At 36.7% G+C, this 19,076-nt stretch overlaps 1 protein-coding gene across 7 annotated transcripts in view; it reads left to right on the forward strand.

Annotated features, from left to right (window-relative positions):
* The window catches only part of Braf (B-Raf proto-oncogene, serine/threonine kinase), a 132,115-nt gene that overhangs the window by 63,520 nt on the left and 49,519 nt on the right, over positions 1 to 19,076 (forward strand). For all 7 annotated transcript variants that reach the window (XM_036180737.1, XM_036180742.1, XM_036180740.1 and 4 more), the window contains exons 5-8: positions 1,960 to 2,062; positions 4,935 to 5,083; positions 6,133 to 6,249; positions 13,354 to 13,513. In XM_036180737.1, coding sequence (XP_036036630.1) covers positions 1,960 to 2,062; positions 4,935 to 5,083; positions 6,133 to 6,249; positions 13,354 to 13,513 — 529 coding nt within the window. The remainder of the gene's footprint in view (positions 1 to 1,959; positions 2,063 to 4,934; positions 5,084 to 6,132; positions 6,250 to 13,353; positions 13,514 to 19,076) is intronic.

Consider the following 19,076-nt stretch of genomic DNA (forward strand, 5'->3'; position numbering starts at 1 on the left):
GAGGGAGGGAGGGAGGGAGGGAGGGAGGGAGGGAGGAGGGAGGGAGGAAGGGAGGAAGGGAGGAAGGGAGGAAGGGAGGAAATATTTTTTACCATAGATTTAGAACATCACCTTCAAGCTAATACTATTCTTGAAGAAATTTTGAAGGCTATTGGTAATTTATGTGATTATACAGTTTATTTCTGTGGCAAATAAATGCCTTTATTAAAGTTTATAATTTTTATAATTGGTGAACCATTAGAACAATGGTTCTCAAGCTGTGGGTCACAATCCCTTTAGAGAGTCTAAACAGCCCTTTTACACAGGGTCAACTAAGACCGTCAGAAAACACAGATGTTTACATTACAGTTCATAATAGTAACAAAATTACAGTTATGAAGTAGCATTGAAAATAATTTTATGATTGGGGGTCACCAATAAAGGGTTGCAACATTAGGAAGGTTGAGAACCACTGCTTTAGAATGTGATTAGTTTAGATAATGTGCCTTTGTATAGTCCTCCTTTTTAAATACAAGCTCATAGTTCCACAAAAAGTCTACCAAAATTAACGTTTTAAAGATTTATTTGTTTATTATGTATACAGAAGAGGGCGCCAGATCTCATTACAGATGGTTGTGAGCCACCATGTGGGTGCTGGGAATTGAACTCAGTACCTCTGGAAGAGCAGTTGGTGCTCTTAACCTCTGAACCATCTCTCCAGCCCCAAAATTAACGTTTTATATTGAAGCATTTTTCATAAAGTAATATTGTTCCAAGATGTTTATGTTTTGAATCTACATTTTGAGGCATGTTGTTCCTTGAATACTGTTTTTCTCTGAATTGGTAGATAAGACCATACCTTTGTGTTTTGGGGGTGCTTTTTTACTTGTTTGTTGTTTTAGTTTTTCAAAACAGGCTTTCTCTATGTAGCCTTAGCTGTTCTTGGCTGTCCTGGAACTCACTCTGTAATCTAGGCTCAAAGAGTTCCATCTGTCTCTGCCTCCGTAGTACTGGGATTAAAGGCGTGTGCCATCACTGCCCAGCTTTGTTTTTGTTTGTTTGTTTGTTTGTTTGTTTTTTGGGGTTTTGTTTTGTTTTGTTTTGTTTTCATGTGGAGCTGAGGATCAAACCCAGGGCCTTGCGCTTGCAAGGCAAGCGCTCTACCACTGAGCTAAATCCCCAAACCCTTTTGTGTGTGTGTGTGTGTGTGTGTGTGTGTGTGTGTGTGTGTGTGGTTTTTCAAGACAGGGTTTCTCTGTAGCTTTGGAGCCTATCCTGGAACTCACAGAGATCCACCTGCCTCTGCCTCCCGAGTACTGGGATTACAGGCGTGCGCCACCACCGCCTGGCTCCAGCTTTGTTTTTTAAACCCCAGAAACAATCTGGGTTTGGCTGTTGTACTATGTTTTCCTGGAACTGACTTAAAAATGAATGTATGTACTGTTCTTTGTCTAAGAGTAATACACTTACTAAAATTAAACTTAAAAATTAAGATTTTTTTTTTTCAAGACAGAGTTTCTCTGCGTGCCTGTCCTGGATCTCACTCTGTAGACCAGAGCTGGCCTTGAACTCATAGAGATTCACCTGGCTCTGCCTCTTGAGTGCTAGGCTTAAAGGCAATCGCCTCTGCCTCCCGGCTAAAATTAGGAAATTTTTAATGATGTAAAACCAGATATTCAAACCTCCTTATTATTAGTTCCTCCATAACCATGTTCATATTTTCAGCATGCTGTTTATAAATATTTTGGGGTACAGTGACCAAGAAAGGGCTGGAGAGATGGCTCAGCAGTTAAGAGCACTGGCTTCCAGAGGTCCTGAGTTCAATTCTCAGCAACCACATGGTGGTTCACAGCTATCTATAGTGAGGTCTGATGCCCTCTTCTGACATAAAGTTGTGCATGCAGATAGAACACTCATATACATAAAATAAATAAATCTTTTTTAAAAAATCAAGAAAGGTTTTGCCTATATTTATTTCAGAGAGAAGAAACCAATTGGCTGGGACACTGATATTTCCTGGCTTACTGGAGAGGAGTTACATGTAGAAGTACTGGAGAATGTTCCACTTACAACACACAACTTTGTATGTACCTTTCCATATTTGAACTGTCAAAAAATGGTCAGTTTCTTTTGAATGTTTTTAAATATAGGGAATATGAAATAGAGATAAGTAATTTTGTGATTGATAATTTACCTAAGTTCTGTTCTTTAAAATCTTGTGTTTAAAGAATTTTATTTTAATATTTATTCTTTCTTTGTAACTTAATAAACATGTAACATGTCTCTTTAAAAGAACAAAAATTAGGGGCTGGAGAAATGTCTCAGTGGTTAAGAGTACTGCCTGCTCTTCTAGAGGACCCAGGTTCAACTCCCAGCACCCACATGTAGCTCACAACTGTCTGTAATTCCAGTTCCAGGGGTTCTGACACCCTTATACAGACATACATGCAGGCAAAATGTACATAAAATAAGTAATTAAAAAAGGAACAAAATTAGTATGATGTAAAAGTCTTACCTAGTGAAGTGAAATTTTCCTAGAAGTCAGCATTTGTATAGATGAGTACGTAATTTTGTGGTTTTCTGTATACACAAATCATGGTGGTCAGCCCAAAGATTACTTGTTTCCTCTTCGTTACTTCCTATTCTTCTCTCTTTCTTAAGGGAAAACTAGGCTCATGCTATGTGATGGACCTTATTTTTAATTTTCTCATCAGTAGGACTTGTGAATGTCAATCTTTTTTAGTTACACCTAGCTTTATTCTTGTAATGATTGCCTAGTAGCCTATAAAAATAGAAATTTGGTGCCTTTCCTCTATTAATAGAAATATAAATTTTTTAAAAGATTTATTTATTATGTATACAGAAGAGGGCACCAGATCTCATTACAGATGGTTGTGAGCCAACATGTGATTGCTGGGAATTGAACTTAGGACCTCTGGAAGAGCAGTCAGTGCTCTTAATCTTTGAGCCATCTCTCCAGCCCCAAAATATAAATTTTTATATTTATAAAATACTATATGCTAAGTTAGACTGCCTATATCTTGACACACACCTTTCTGAAGAATAAGGTAGTGGATGGGAAAATCGAATAGTTGGGTATTGAACTCTCCTTGAGACTTTTCCTTTTTTTTTTTTTTGGTATTTGGTAAAACCTAGCTTAAACTTGTTATTAGCATGCAACAGCCTCCTAATCACCACCCCTCATTTACCATACATCTTTAGATATGCTTAGACTCTACACTGAGCATAAGCAATGTCCCAGAAGAAATAATACATCTCATTAGGTTTACCTTTATTCACAAAAGTATCTTTGCAGACATAGGGTTTGCTTAAAATTCATACTCAAATGCATACCCACTTATTTTTACTCCTTCGGAGGTTCTGCTCTCTTCTCTATTTCCCTTACTCCCCCAACCCCGACACATGTGTCGGTGTATGTGTATATAAAACCAACAGATATACATAGTTGGAATATGTATAAATAGCAGGAAGAGCACACTAGGTAGGCAAATGAAGGATGTTCAGGAATTCATGATACAACAAACTGTCAGTGAGTAAGGATTTGAATGGTTGGCTAAAAGGTCAGATTTTGTTTGTGTATGTGTGTCTGTGTGCTTTGTTTTCTGAAATAATGGCAGCCTCACTAAAGATGCTTACTTTGGCAGTTATTCATTATATAAATAATATCAAAGGAGGTATTTTTTACTTCTGTATAATCATAGGCAAATGGAAAAGGAGGAAAGCTAGAAACAACTTTTACTTTTTTCACATGCTTTCTCAGGTGATGGGGAAACTGAAGAAACAGACCTCACTATATAAAGGTTTTTGAAAGGCCAGAGTGGATTATGTGCCATTCTATAATTTTGAGTAACTATTCACTAAATACATATTTTTTGAAAATAGAGTTTTGAGCTAGGCATGGTAGCACACACCTTTAATCCTATCACAGGAGATAGAGACAGGCAGATCACTGGGAATTCAGAGACAGCCTGGTAACTACTGCTATAGGTTTATGTATATACTGGATCATGATATAAAATAAACTATACTTGTTACTTACTGATTATGGTTTTTAAAAAGTGAAAACCTAGATGATTGAAAATACACAACCAAGAATGAAGTCATCCTTACTATCAGCATTCTGAATAGTCATTAAGAGCTTTTCTGTTACATACTTTTCTGCCTATTACCTACTATGGCACATAAATAGTTTATAGAATTTCTCCCTCTGGGAAGAAAAATCCCCATAGTATAGTGCTATTTCTTTGATACCTGTTGTACATTAAAAGTCACTGATAATTTTTTCAAGATTTTTGAACATTTATTTTGTTATATCTTTTATATATCTTTTAGCCACAGTTTCTTGCTTTATCAGCTTTAGACATCATATGCTGGTTGCTGATTTTATTAGGATTAGCTCATTTGCAGCATTATAACTCTCCTCTCTTCCATCTTGTTGTTCTGTTTGATAACTATGAAAGTTTAAATAAGTATATCTTTGTTTCTTGTGCTGGTAGCTCTGGCAGCTATTTTTCTTACCTTTCCTCTTAATGCACTAATTAAATTATACCTTTGGTTGTTCTTCCTCTTTTTTTTCTACTTTTTTATGTTGTCAAGCTTGAACTCAGTTATTCTTTTTAATTCAATTTTTAATTTTTCTTGAGAATTTCATACATGAGTCTCTTTAAATGTTGCTTGATGACCTCTTGGGATTGGATAACACATCAGGGGGCTCAGTTCTTGTATTTGTTGTATCATCTTGACTTCTGAGTTTTTAAGTTGGATATTAGGATGAAATAATATTTCATCTCCCCTGGTTTTTAATATTATATTTTGGTATGTGACTGTATATGCTATAAATATATTTAAAATTGTTATTTTAAGTAATAGAGCGAATGTGTTGGTTTATAAAAGGATTCTTGCATTGAAACCCTTTATGATTTTTCACTTTGCAGGTACGGAAAACTTTTTTCACCTTAGCATTTTGTGACTTTTGTCGAAAGCTGCTTTTCCAGGGTTTCCGCTGTCAAACATGTGGTTATAAGTTTCACCAGCGTTGTAGTACAGAGGTTCCACTGATGTGTGTTAATTATGACCAACTTGAGTAAGTAATCCACAAAGAACCTCTTTGCTACTACTTTATAGTTAAATTTTCATAATGTGAAACTAGTATACTTTGAAAGCCAGTGAGGGATGTTCTACCCGGTGCACTTGTTACAGGATATTTGAAGTCTGGTCAGAAAGTAACAAGTAGTGCAGGCGGCTCTTCTCTCCCAGATAAAGGAACTCTGAGTCCACTGCACATGAAGCTTACATTTCATACTCTCTTCCTTAGAAAACCACTTTTGGGCTGGGGATTTAGCTCAGTGGTAGGCCCTGGGTTCGATCCTCAGCTCAAAAAAAAAAAAAGAAAACCACTTTTACATAGTTTGTGGGTGGATATAGAACAATGTTTGAATTAAGGAACAGTGAGTCTGATTCTGTGATCTGTTTTACTCCTTATGTTAGTATTCTTTCCTCACATTCACCTCACCCATGTCTGTCTGTTTCACCTTTGGCCCTTTTTCTTTTATTTAAAGGAATAATTATATACAATTAATTTTTTTCTAAAATTTCTTTTTTCTTTATTCTATAGTATGTCTAATAGACTAGATGTACTCTATCGTAATCTTTTTCTGTAATTCTTTTTGTTGCTGCTGAAATGGAATTTGACTTTTAAGTAAATTATAATGATACATCCAACTTAGCAGCTACTCAGGAGGCAGAAGCCTCTGTAAGTTAAAGGTCAGCTTGGTCTACACAATGAGTCAGGGCTACACAGTGAATCTCTCAAAGTAAAAAACAAAAAGGATAATCTAACTTACCACTAGATATTTTCCTTTTAGTTTTTAAACCACAAAGCATGATTTTTCCCCTGTAATATATAGAAATTGATTGAAAAGAACAATTAGTTTTAGATCTCTTGAAAGTACAATGTAATTTGTTAAAGAAACCTTTAGACAAAAATATACTTAATTGAATTTTAACAGTTGTTTGCAAAAGTAAAACTTGATCTCTCGTACTTTTCCATTACCTCTGTGTTCTCATGTATTGAAACTTCTGGGTTTTGCACAAGTTAGGTTTGTTTTGTTTTGTTTTGTTTTCGCCTCACAGTTTGCTGTTTGTCTCCAAGTTCTTTGAGCATCACCCAGTACCACAGGAGGAGGCCTCCTTGGCAGAGACTGCCCTTACATCTGGATCCCCTTCTGCACCCCCCTCAGACTCTACTGGGTATGATTTGATTCCTGCTGTTTAATGACATGCTATTTGAACTGCCTTCCTGTGGATCTTTTGGGTAATTGTAAAACCTTTCCAACATTGGAGCTGTTAAATTATGGATATTTCCCCCCAACAATGTATTTTATCACAGCATTCAAGCATTTACATGCATTTGTACAGAATGGGATTAAAAGCCTGATATGGAGGTTACACCTTTAACCTCAGCACTCATGAGGCAGAAGCAGGCAGATCTCAGTGAGTTGGAGGCTGGCTTGGTCTACACAGTAAGTTACTACCTTGAAAAAGGAAAACACACAAAGACACACGCAATCAATCAATCACTGGGATTAAAGCTGGTGTAAATTATATTTTAAGATCAACTGTGAAAAAAGCAACTTAAAATTTTTACACTTTTATTTGCCATTTTATCAAGTAATGTTATGACTTCTACTTAAAAAATTACAAACAAGTTGATGACAATTTTTTAAAAATACAAATCATAATAGAGTATTATTAAACTTTGTGGTCAAGTAAGTATTTTATATTTATAGAATGCAAGAAAATATAATGTACTCAAGAATGTATTATGGAGATGAGATTTGAACTTATCTTTAAAAAATTGCTAGAAGCTGAGTGAACTTACGGTATCAAAGCCAGTATTAGGGTCCAGAGAAGAAAGTAAGTTTCAGAGTCAGTCAAAAGGCTTGTCTAAATTCAGAAGTAGCATTTGTGAGCTTGATGTGATGCACACTTCTAGAATCCCAGCACTTATTAGGTTGAAGCAGAAAGTTGGTGAATTTGAGCCTAACCTTTGCTACATAACAATAAAAAACTGGAAGAGGAAAAATGCTATATATGTGACCAAGTAGTAAAGAATCTTGACATTAGGCTGGTATTTACTTGAGATATGACGACATGGGAGAATAAAGGTTTTCAAACAAGTTACCAATGTGATAACAATTATTTTAAAGGGAAAATTTACTTAGCAGTGAAATACAGATAGACAGGGAAAAAATAGGGTGAAGAAGACGACCTAAGCTGCAGGGAAAGCAATGTGCAGAAAGGAAGGATATTCCTAAAGGACAAAAAAAGTAGTAATATACTATCAGTTTAGGAGGGAAAGCAAGAATTTACTGTAAAAGTATCTCCAAGGCATTATATTCATAGTAAGAAAAGAGACAATATTTTAAGTTGGCTCTTCAATATTTTTTGCCTAGGTCTGTTACTCTTTTCCCATTGTAATTGAGGCAAGATTATTTATGCTGTGTCTGGAAGTATATAATTTTTTAAAAGGACATTTGCAGATAGCATTCTAGCCTAGAATGTTTCAGAAGTGTTTAGTTCATAAGTATTTGTTTTCATTTTACCTGCTTCCTCCTATTCTTCACAGTACATTATTTCTTTGGACCTTAAAAAAACTGTTTTTGTTTTTGTTTTTTGTTTGTTTATTTGTTTTGGCTTTTTGAGACAGGGTTTCTCTGTGTAGCTTTGCGTCTTTCCTGGATCTCACTCGGTAGACCAGGCTGGCTTCGAACTCACAAAGATCTGCCTGCCTCTGCCTCCCAAGTGCTGGGATTAAAGGTGTGCGGCCGCCACCGCCACCCGGCCTTATTTATGTATTGTGTGAGTGGTGATATGTAGGTGTTTGTGTAAGTGTGATATGCCATGGTGCATGTGTAGAAGTCAAGGGACAACTTTCTGGAGTCAATTCTCTCCTTTCACTGTGGAACCAGGCATCAAACTGAGGTGCTTAGGCTAGGACAGTCATTTACACACACAGCCATCTGTCCAGCCCATACTTCTTTGTAGACTTATACCAGAAGGAATGATAACAATAAGTTGATACTTTTAATATGCAATTTTTATGAAGCCAGTCTTCCTAAGGTCTCATGGGTTACAGAAAATTAACAAAATAAATTTCTATTTCCAGGAGTAGTGGCTCATTTCTATAATCTCAGTACTTGGGAGGCTGAGACAAGAGGGTTGCCTTGAATTTGAGGTCAGCCTAGGCTAGAGCAAGACCTAGTCTCAAAAACAAATTGGAGGATAAGTATGTAGCTCAGTCAATAGAGTGCTTGCCTAGCATGCACAAAACCTTGAATTTTATTCTCAGCATCACATATACTAGACATGCTGGTTAACTCTAATCCCAGGACTTGGGGATAGAAGAAGGAGAATCAGAAGTTCAAGATCATTCTCAGGAAGTGTTAGGCAGCCTAAAACACATGAGACCCTATTTTAAAAAGGGAGGGAAGGAGGGAGGCTAGAGAGTTGGCTCAGCAGCTAAGTTGTGCAAGAATGAAGAACACAGTTCAGATCTTAGCACCCTCATAACAGCCCAGGCATGCTTCCATGCACACCTGTGAGGCTAGCAGCAAAGGGGTAGAGACAGGAGGATTGCTAGGATTAGCTGGCTTGCAGTCTAGTTGAAAGTTCCTGGTCAAGGAGAGACCCTTATGTAAATAAGGCAGAAAGTAATAGAGAAGGCCACCTGATGACTTCCTTTGGGTTCTGGTATGGATATACCTCTCCCTGTGCGTGCGCACATGCGCACACACACGCAGAATTGGGGATGTGTGTGAGATGAGATAGCTCCTCAATAGGTAAAGTGCTTGCCATAAAAGCATGACTATGTAAATTTGACAAAGGCCAAATGTAGTGGTAATCCCAGCATTCCTAGAGCAGGTTGGGAGATAGAAGCAAGAATATCAGCACAGCAGTAACAAGAGACCTTGCCTCCAAATAGGAAGAGAACTGGCTCCAATGACATTCTTACTTCCATGTGTGCACCATAGGATGTGCACACCTACAATCACACTCACAATAATAAGTTTTAAAAATAAAAGTCTTATTTTAAGTAGTGAATATATTTTTATATCACTAGGAAATGTAACCACTGTGTAGTTTTGTCAGTGTGTAAAATTACCTTTGTAAAGATAGAAGCCAGTTGTATTTAGTCAGGGTTCTCTAGGGGAACAGAACTTATAAAATGAACTTAGAGTGTGTGTGTATGTGTGTGTCTACATATCTATATCTAGATATAAATATGTTTATAGATTTTGTATATTTTTATATGGATTTATTAGAATGGCTTACAGGCTGTGGTCTAGCTAGTCCAACAATAACTGTCCACTAATGGAAGGTCCAACAGTCAAGTTCAGTCTGGAGGTCTCAGTTGGTCTACACTGTGTGCCAGAGTCCTGAAGTAGTCTCTGATGCCCATGAAGAAAAGCACTTCTAATGAGAGCAAGAGCAGACTTCCTTCATTTGTGTCCTTGAAGACAGGCTGCCAGCAGATGGAGTGGCCCAGATTTTAGGTGGATCTAGCTACATCAAAAGATCTGGATTAAAGGTGGAATTTCCTACATCAAAGATCCAGATTAGAAGTGGATCTTCCCACTTCAAAGGCTGTAATTAAGAAAACAATCCCACACAGGTGTGCCCAGATGCTTAGGTTTTAGTTAATTCAAGATGTAGTCAAGTTGACAGTCAAGAATAGCCATCATGTCAATTATGTTCTATATTACAATATTGCATTTGTTACTAGTCCTGACAATAATTATTATGGTCCTGAAACAAGTATGGGTATAACAAGAAATTTTGAAAAATTAATATATTGCCTAGTGTCGAATACAAGTAAGAGATAATTACTTCCTTTTTGTATATCAGTGAACAGAAACAGTCACTTTGTTTGCTTCAAAAAATTTTAAATAGTTTAACCTAAAACTGAAATCTTAAAACTATTAGTAATTTGCTAGGGATGTCTTTTTGTATGCTGTGAATGTGTTGTTCTGATTGGTTGATGATTAAAATGCCGATTGGCTAGTAGCCAGACAGAAAGTATAGTATAGGTGGGATAAACAGAGAGGAGAATGCTGAGAACAGGAAGGCTGAGTCAGGAGTCCCAGTCAGACACAGAGGAAGCAAGATGTGAAGGTAGAACTGAGAAAAGGTACCAAGCAACATGCTAAACATAAATAAAAAAATTATGGGTTAATTTAGGTATAAGAGCTAGTCAGTAATAAGATTGAGCTAATGGCCATACAGTTCATAAATAATATAAACTTCTGTGTGTTTACTTGGTTCCAGGCGACTGTGGGACTGGCGGGTAAGAGAGCTTTGTCCTGACCACTGGCAGGCCGGGACACAGAAATCTTCTATGTACAGTAACTTTCTAAGGAGTGTTAGAATTAAAATGCTGTTTGTTTTAATTTTAAAAAGGATGGTGGCAGGATCAGTAAAAAGATATGCCACTTGGAGAAAGTCACCTAGAGGCTGGCCAAGTCCTCCATAAGTGTTATCAATTACCTTGCTCCAAGGAAGATGCCGCAGCACACAGTTTTCTGAAAATGATGAGAGTTGGGAATATACTAGCTTAAATTAAACAAAATCAAAACAGACTAAATGAGAACATACCTGTTACCTAAACCAGACTTGTGGTGGATGAGCCCACACTCTTTTTGGGAAGATATTCATGAGAAGCCAAGTTATTATTAGATTTCTTTGTTAAGCATTGAATTAAGATTTTGTGTACATATTTGAGTACATTGGAGTATGGTAATGAAATATTTTCCATAATTATCATATATTTGCCTTCAAGGCTAGACAAGTTAACTTTGAACCAAGGCACACCTTCACCCTCCAGATGGTATTAATATATCACATTGATTTTATATAACAAGCCTCATCTTTTACCAGATTAAGTGCAGGGTTTTGTTTCTCCTTGTTTCTGAATCACTGTCCTTTGTATACAGAGTTCTGGCTTGTTATTCAGTTCATATTTCTGTCATAGTCATAACTTAGTAAATTTCAGGAAAGATTTATTGCCTGGATACCTATTCTAGGTCACATTTTATATTGATTATAGTATTCTATGGAGTTCTGATTAATTCAGGGTTTTCTGGTTTCTAGTCCTGAATTGTTCTAAGACTACAAGTAGCTTATCAGTTTGTACTTCACAATACTTTATTAACTAGTAGCATTTAACTGTTCAAAAGTTCCTTAGCAAAGGCCATGTTTAGCTTTATAAAGCAAGAATAAGGACAGCTTTTGTCACAAACTGAGTTTCTTGATAGCCTGAAAACATAAAGGACACAGATGAAACATGGTAACTTTCCCAAACTCCCAATTCCATTCATTGTAATCGGGTTTATGCTCATTCTTTTAGTGAATAATGTTTATTTGCTATTTCTTTCTAAACACTCATGTAGTTAATATGAATCTCTTAAAGTGTTGTCCTTTATCCTTATGACCATGTGCTCCAGATTCTGATGACATGCTTTATTCAGAAGGTTTTTTTTCACTCTTAACCTTTATGCCTCAAATTTTCATTCTATCCTTTCCTATTACTTTTTTTTTAAGATTTATATATTTATTATGTATATAGTTTTCTGTCTGCATGTATACCTACATGCCAGAAGAGGGCATCAGATCTCATTATAGATGGTTGTGAGCAGCCATGTGGTTGCTGGGAATTGAACTCATGACTTCTGGAAGAACAGCCTGTGCTTGTAACCTCTGAGCCATACCTTCAGCCCTACTTTTTTCTTAAAAAATTTTATTATATTCATTTACTATGTGTGGGTGCACATGTGCATGCTCTGAGGCACGTGTGTGGATGTCAGAAGACAGCTTTGGAGAATTAGGTCTCCTTCCACTGTATAGGACCCAGGGATCAAACCCACATCATTAGGCTTAGGAGCAAGCGCCTTTTTATCAACTGAATGATTTCACTGGCCTCTCCTTTTATATTTTCTTACCATTCTTTTCTAATTCCCCTTATTGACTGTCTTTTTGTTAACTCAACATTGTTTTTCTAGTCTACTAACAATTAAATAAAGCTGGTTAGTTTTTCTAAGATGGGGTAAAAGGATGACCAGTGTATAAAAAGAGCATGGTCCAGTTGAATTTAGTCAGAATCTCACTGTCTCCTCCCCCGAGTAGTAATCACTTCCCTACTCCTGACTATCTTTTCTGAGGGTCTAGAGTCTTTTTAAGTATGTATACTCTAGTTTCAAATTCTTAGTGTACTTCATGCCAGGCTCTTTTAGGCCAGTAATCATAGATTCTATTACCTATGGGGAAAAAAAAATAGGTTACACTGTAACCTGTTGGAGTATTTTAATCAAAATAATTTAGGACTGGAAAGACCTTGGCTCAGTAGCCGAAGTGCTTGCCTTGCAAGCTTGAGGGCTTGAGTTTGGATTCCACCACCCACTCAGAGAGCTGGGCTGTGGCTGTCTGAACCTGGGACCCCAGTGCTGGGAAGACAGAGACAAGAAGATTTTTGGAGTTTGCTGGCCAGCCAGTCGAACCAATTGTAAATTCTGGGTTCAATGAAAAGACCTTGCCTCAAAAAATTAGGTGGAAAAGAAGACACCTGACTCCAGTCTCTGGCTTCCCTGTGTACCTCCAAACTACACATCCCAAATTTTTTATTTTAATATTTGCTTCAGTGTTTAATATTAATGATCTTTTTTGTCTCTGGTGTTAATGACGAGACATAAAAAACATTTTGAATAGGAAAGATAATTGGCACCATGCCATATTATCTTCTGAAATTTTGAAAATGATCTTTTGATATTGTAGAAATTTTAATTAAAATACAGGCATTAAGCAGCAGTTATGTCTTTGGGGTCCTGAAATATATAGGTATATTTTCAAAACTATTTGTAACTTCCTAAGTACTTCCTTAAAATTTTCATTTGAGTAACTTCAGATTATAAGAAATAGTATATAAGAAACAGCATATTTTATTCAGCTAGTCTCTACCTGGATGGAGCATTTTATTTCTATATATGATTTTAAAGGACAAGAGCTGCTTCTGCTGACTAACCACAGGTAATTTCTAGCTGTTTATAGATTCCTCTGGAGTTTCCTGGATCAGAATCATTGTTCTTATATCATTGATAGTCCCTGGAAGGTCTGCTTTTGAGGAAAGCTTTAGCAGTACTAGTTGTAGTTATGTTTTTTTTTTTTTAACTAATGCTAGTTATGTTTTTTTTTTTAACTAATGCTTGTTTTAAAGCCATTACTATTACTTATAACTTTCATTTTAAGTATTATTATCTATACAATTGCTCCAAATCTTATTTTCCAATGACTTGATTTTTCCAGGCCCCAAATCCTCACCAGTCCATCTCCTTCAAAATCCATTCCAATTCCACAGCCCTTCCGCCCAGCAGATGAAGATCATCGGAATCAGTTTGGGCAGCGAGACCGGTCCTCTTCAGCTCCCAATGTTCATATAAACACAATTGAACCTGTCAATATTGACGTAAGTACTAGCACTGCTAAAACTAAACAACTCAGGTGTGCTTTTTGTTTTTCTGTTATATTTTTAGTATAGATTGGAAGTAAATGCCACCTTTCATTTGTCATTTAAATGCTAGGTTCACATGAATTACAGATCCAGAAACCTTATCATCTTCTAGGGCGATTAACAAGTTCTAGTTATTCTCATTTTTTTCTGACACTATCTCTGAAAAAAATTTAAGTTAAAATGATTTGAATATAAGAATTAATAGAAGCCCTTCAGTGAATTTATGAAGTCCTCTCTAAGATTTTTGTGCAATTATTACTGTGTTATAAAAATGGCATTAAGAATTTATATTTTCCTGTCCTGAGTTTGGCATTATAACCAACAAAAGCAATTCTTCATATTTTAAATCATATAGTTAGAACTATAACTTAAACTTTATTAACTGAAATTTAGAAATAACTTTATTATAAATTTTAATTTAATTATCAAGATAAATCACAAGTAAGGGATTCTAAAATCAGACTTTCTTCCTACTTTTTATTATGTTTTTTTCCCCTATGTTTTGGGGAGAGTAAGTTCATTTAAGTGGCTTTTTCCTAGTGCCGTTTTTAACTAAGGCCATCCTGTCTCTATGTAAACCCAAATACACAGGAAGTGAGAAGTAGAAGAGGGAGATAGGGAATAAGGAGCTTGGGAAAAATAAAAGGAGTCAGAGTGTATTTGTAGGTTAGGCATATTCTTTGTGTGTTCAATAATCATATGTATTTGAAAAAAAAAAACATTTTTTAACAGCTTTCCTTTTTTTCTAATTGTGATTGTCCTCCTGGTTTCCTGGCCTTAGCTATTTGAAGAATCGTGTTATGTCTTACTCTTTCATCCTTTCCGTAACTGCCATAACAAAACACATTTTCCTCTTTATGTGTGTTTCAAACTATCCTGACTTATTGATACCACAATTTGACTCCATTATCCTTCATTTGAGCAGTTTACTGCATTTATTCCTACCATTAATTTTTCTTCATCCATTTCTTTCATCCTTGTGAGAGTACCAGGATGGTTTTTAATGACACTTTTATCACCCATTCCCTTGTTTGAAAGCTTTCAGTAACTTAAAATTTTTATTCAAGCTCATTTCATTCACTTACTATCTGAGAAAAAAGACTTACCTTTGACTCTGGGCTCAGCAATTAGGGATTTAGGATGAATTAACACATCATCTTTGCCCTCTGCGATGTCACAGTTTAGTGCGTGAATCAGACATGCAAATAATCACAAAAAATATGTTAGTTCACAGAAAGTGTGTCATGAGCTCTACCTGGTTAGATGTAAGAATATTTAGCTGCAAAGGGACAACCTTGAAGCTATACTATAGAAGGTAAATGCTAGGGATTTATTAAGTACACTATATAGGGGATTCTTTTTTTAAAGGTATTTGTTAAGGAAACCGTATATACAAGGTTGTAGAGTACATGGACGGAATTAATAGTTGATATCATAGGAGTCCAGGGTTCAGGAAAGGGCTGACAAATGGTGGAAGGTGACAGTAGGAAATACCAACACTGACTGATTTCATATGTGACTCTAAAGTAGTGGTCGGAGTTCTGAAACACGTGGGAGGGAGACTACAACTCACTCTGTAGCCCAAAGTGGTCTTGAACTTGCTTCCTACCTCATGTCTTGAGTATTAGGTTTGTAAGTATGGTGGTACACCACATCTGACCAAAACCACATTTTGAGTGTGATAAATCATCTCAATATTTCAGAAAAATCTTTAGTAGTAATCTGGAAGGTGGATCAAATGGATAACATAGATAAGGGCAGAACTGTCAACAGTGTGGCTTTTGCTGTATTCCTGGCAAGATATGATAAATGTTTGAACTCAGTAGTAATACTAGTGGCAAGAAAGAGAGCAAATGACTTGTGGGAGTAGAGACTGTGGTGGTAGGGTTCTTAGAAGTCATGGAAATAGCTGAGTACTTACTATGTGTCAAGTATGCCAAGTGTTTTAAATAAGCTTTCTTGGTCAAGGCTCCTGAGAAATATATTATCTTTATTTCATTTTGAAGGATATTCACTTTATAAAAGTTTAAGAAATCAACCCATGATCACATAGCTAATAAATGACTGAAATGGAGTCGTTTAAACCTGACTTTCTTTTCTTATACTTATCTACTATATATCAGTAAAGAAGAGAGGCAGAAGACAACAGTTGGCTTTCTAGCATATAGATACTTGGCTATAAACCAGGACAGGGTTTATAGAAACCTATAGAAAAATTACAGTTTTGTATTTTACCCAGAGTGACTTTAGGATATCTCTGGGAATATTATGGCCACAAATGGAGATATAACTTGACAGTGTGTCTGTGTTAATCAGAGCCATAAGTATAAATTACATTACTCAAAGAGTATATAAAATTGGGAAGAGTAGAAAATACAAACCTGAAGAAAAATAAAAGAAAACATAACCTGGTGAATCTTAACATTGTAGCAGAGACCATTTCTCAATTACCTTTGTGAGCTCTTTGCAAGTGTACTACAGAGACAAGTAAATGCACTTCAAAAATGCTGGTGGAAGCAGTTAAGAGCACTGGGTACTTCTCCAGTAGTCCTGAGTTCAACTCCTAGCAGCCACATGGTAGCTCACAACCATCTCTAGGGAGATCTGGCATAAAGGTGTATACCCGTACATAAAATAAATAAATCTTTAAAAAAAACCCTGCTGATAGAGAGGATGCCACTTACCATTAAGATTCAAGTAAGATAAGGACTAAAATGAGTTTTAACAATTAAATACCATGGGTGTAGGGGACTGACAAGATGTTTCAGCTTATAAAAGTACCTGCTACATACAAACCCAGTGGTGATGGTGCATGCCTTAGTCCCAGCACTCAGATGAATTTCTGTGAGTTCGAGGCCAACCTGATCTACAGAGCTAGTTCCAGGACAGCCAAGGCTATACAAAGAAAAGAAAAAAAAGAAAGAAAGACCTTTTACAAAAGCTTTGACAACAGATGCTGAGAACCCACAGTAGAGGGAGAGAACTAACTCCAGAAAGTTGGCTTCTGACTTTCACACAAACTGTGGCTGGTGCGCGCACGCGCGCGCGCAACTTTTTTTTTTTTTTTTTTTTTTTTAATTAATTGGTGCTGTGGCACACAGTTCAGTGATAAAGCATTTGCCTGACATATGCCTTGGACTCAGTCCCCCAGCACCATTAATTTTTAAGTCTTTGGGCCCAGGTGTCATGGTGCTCACCTTGATCCCAGTACTCAGGAGGCAGAGCAGGCAGATTTTGTGAGTTCATGGCCAGCCTGGTCTACAATAGCAAGATCTAGGCCAGTGAGAGATCATACCTCAAACAAATCAGCAACTAAATAGAAATTTTCGAGTTGTTTTGATTTCAAAGGCAAATAGAATAGAAGGCAGCAGGGGAAGAAATGGTTGTCAGTTTTGAGAAACTTGGCTATGTAGGAATGACAGAAGAACTTGAAGAACAGTTGTTTTTAAACGAAGACTCCAACACATCTTACACCTGGAGAGAGAGACACTAGTGCGAGAGGCTGAGGTAGTAAGTAGAGAATAGGTGATAAGATTCCGGGAAATTGAAGATGATGTCTTGCAGGAGCCATGATAAATTAAAGGTAGATGTATCTCTTTACACACTGCATGAAATGGGATAAATACCCTGGGGCTGGTATTAATTTGATTTTTTTTCTTGTTTTGCTTCATTTTGTTTGAGTTATAATCTTGGCTACCCTGGAACGTCTGTGTAAATTAGTCTGGTCTCAAAATCAGAGTTCAGTCTACCTCTGCCTCCTGAGTGCCAGGATTAAAGGCATGCACCACCATGTTCAGCACTTGAAATGATGGAGTTTTGGGGGGAGAGGGGTTATGGTACATGTCTTAGTTGGAGACACATGACCAAAGCAACTCTTACAAAAGAAGGCATTTGGGGATTAGAGGAGGCTCACTTACAGTTTCAGAGGTTTAGTTCATTATCATCGTTGTGGGGAACATGGTGGCATGTAGGCAGGTTCTGGAACAGTAGTTGAGAGTTTTTCATGTAATCTGCAGGCAGAGAAATAGACAGACAGACAGACAGACAGACAGACAGACTGGGTCTGGCATTGGCTTTTGAAACCTCAAGGCCTTATCTACTCCAGCCTAATCCTTTCAAACAATTACAATCCCTGGTGACTTAAGCATTCAACCCTATGAGCCTGTGGGGACCATTCTTGTTCAAACAACCACAGTACATAAAAAGAATTTAGAAGTCAGTTGTGGTCCACACCACTTGGCCCTGGGAGGTAAAGGCAAGAGAATCAGGATTTGGAAGCCAGACCAGCCTGTGCTGTGTCATAGGCTGGAGAGGAGAAGGGAGAGAGAAGAGGAGGACATAGCTGATGCTACTATGCCAATGTTTATTGATAATAAAGGTACTGCCAGACATTCCTGGGTGGTCTGTTTCTTCTGGGATGCTGAATCAGAGGAATGTGAGACAAGTGACTAGAAGAAATGAGAACAATTAAAATAGTAGTTATAGAGTACTAGAATTTCCTAGTTAACTTCAATCAAGTAGATTGATCAACAAGGAGCTTTTAAGAACCCACATGAGATTGAAAAGTGTGAGCTTAGGTGGGGAATGGTGGTCGTTTCTAAGAGTGAAGAAAGCCACCTTTGGCCATAGCTATAGGGAGTTTCAGGGCTAGTGCAGGTAAACAAGAAAGAGGTAGTAACCTTTCCCTGGGGGGGTCCTTCTGTCTAGAAAGCCCTTTGCTTTTCTACATGTCAGTCTATTCCTCACCACCCCAACTCAGATTTCTTCAGCTGCTTCACCAAAGCCTAATTCCTAGTGTCGTTTCTTTTGCCAGTTCTCATGGATCTGGAGACTATCAAATCATCTTAGTTTTAATATGTCTTTATATAAAAGTCTTTAGTTTTGTATATCACTAAAAGCCTTGTCAACACTACCACATAATTGGTAGTAAATTAGCAGTCAACTGGTCTATCTCTCCTTGCTTCTTAAGCTGTTACTTACTTTCCATATGTCTACATTTCACAGTGTGTAAGCTCTCAAAACCACTGAAAGGTAGTGAAACCACCAAGATTTTTTTTTTTTTTTTTTTTTTTTGGTTTTTCAAGATAGGGTTTCTCTTTGGATTTTTATATAATAGTAGCCAGACAATCCTAACAACTACATCATTGTTTGAAATTGTGAGTATTTATTGATTATTCTGTAGATAGTGTTGAAGGTTTTATATAGTACACTGAACATGATAAAAATAAACCAGTAAAGAATTTACTCTTCATTTACTCAGTAAGCCTATTTGCAAGTGACCTTTTTAGAGACATCAGGGGCCATTCAGTCTCTCACACTTAAGTTAAACTTGAGTAAACTAATCCAAGTTATTCAGACTAGAATCCAAATTTCATTACTTATGGAATTTCCACTACTACCAACATTGTTGTAAGAGCTATATTTTAAATAATAGAGACCAATTTAAATAAAATTCTTATTTGAGCTGTTTTGACTCTCCCCTCCTTTTTAATGTTGTACATAAACATTTTTCTGATAG

Source organism: Onychomys torridus, chromosome 3 (assembly GCF_903995425.1).
Source record: "Onychomys torridus chromosome 3, mOncTor1.1, whole genome shotgun sequence".
Taxonomy (NCBI): domain Eukaryota; kingdom Metazoa; phylum Chordata; class Mammalia; order Rodentia; family Cricetidae; genus Onychomys; species Onychomys torridus.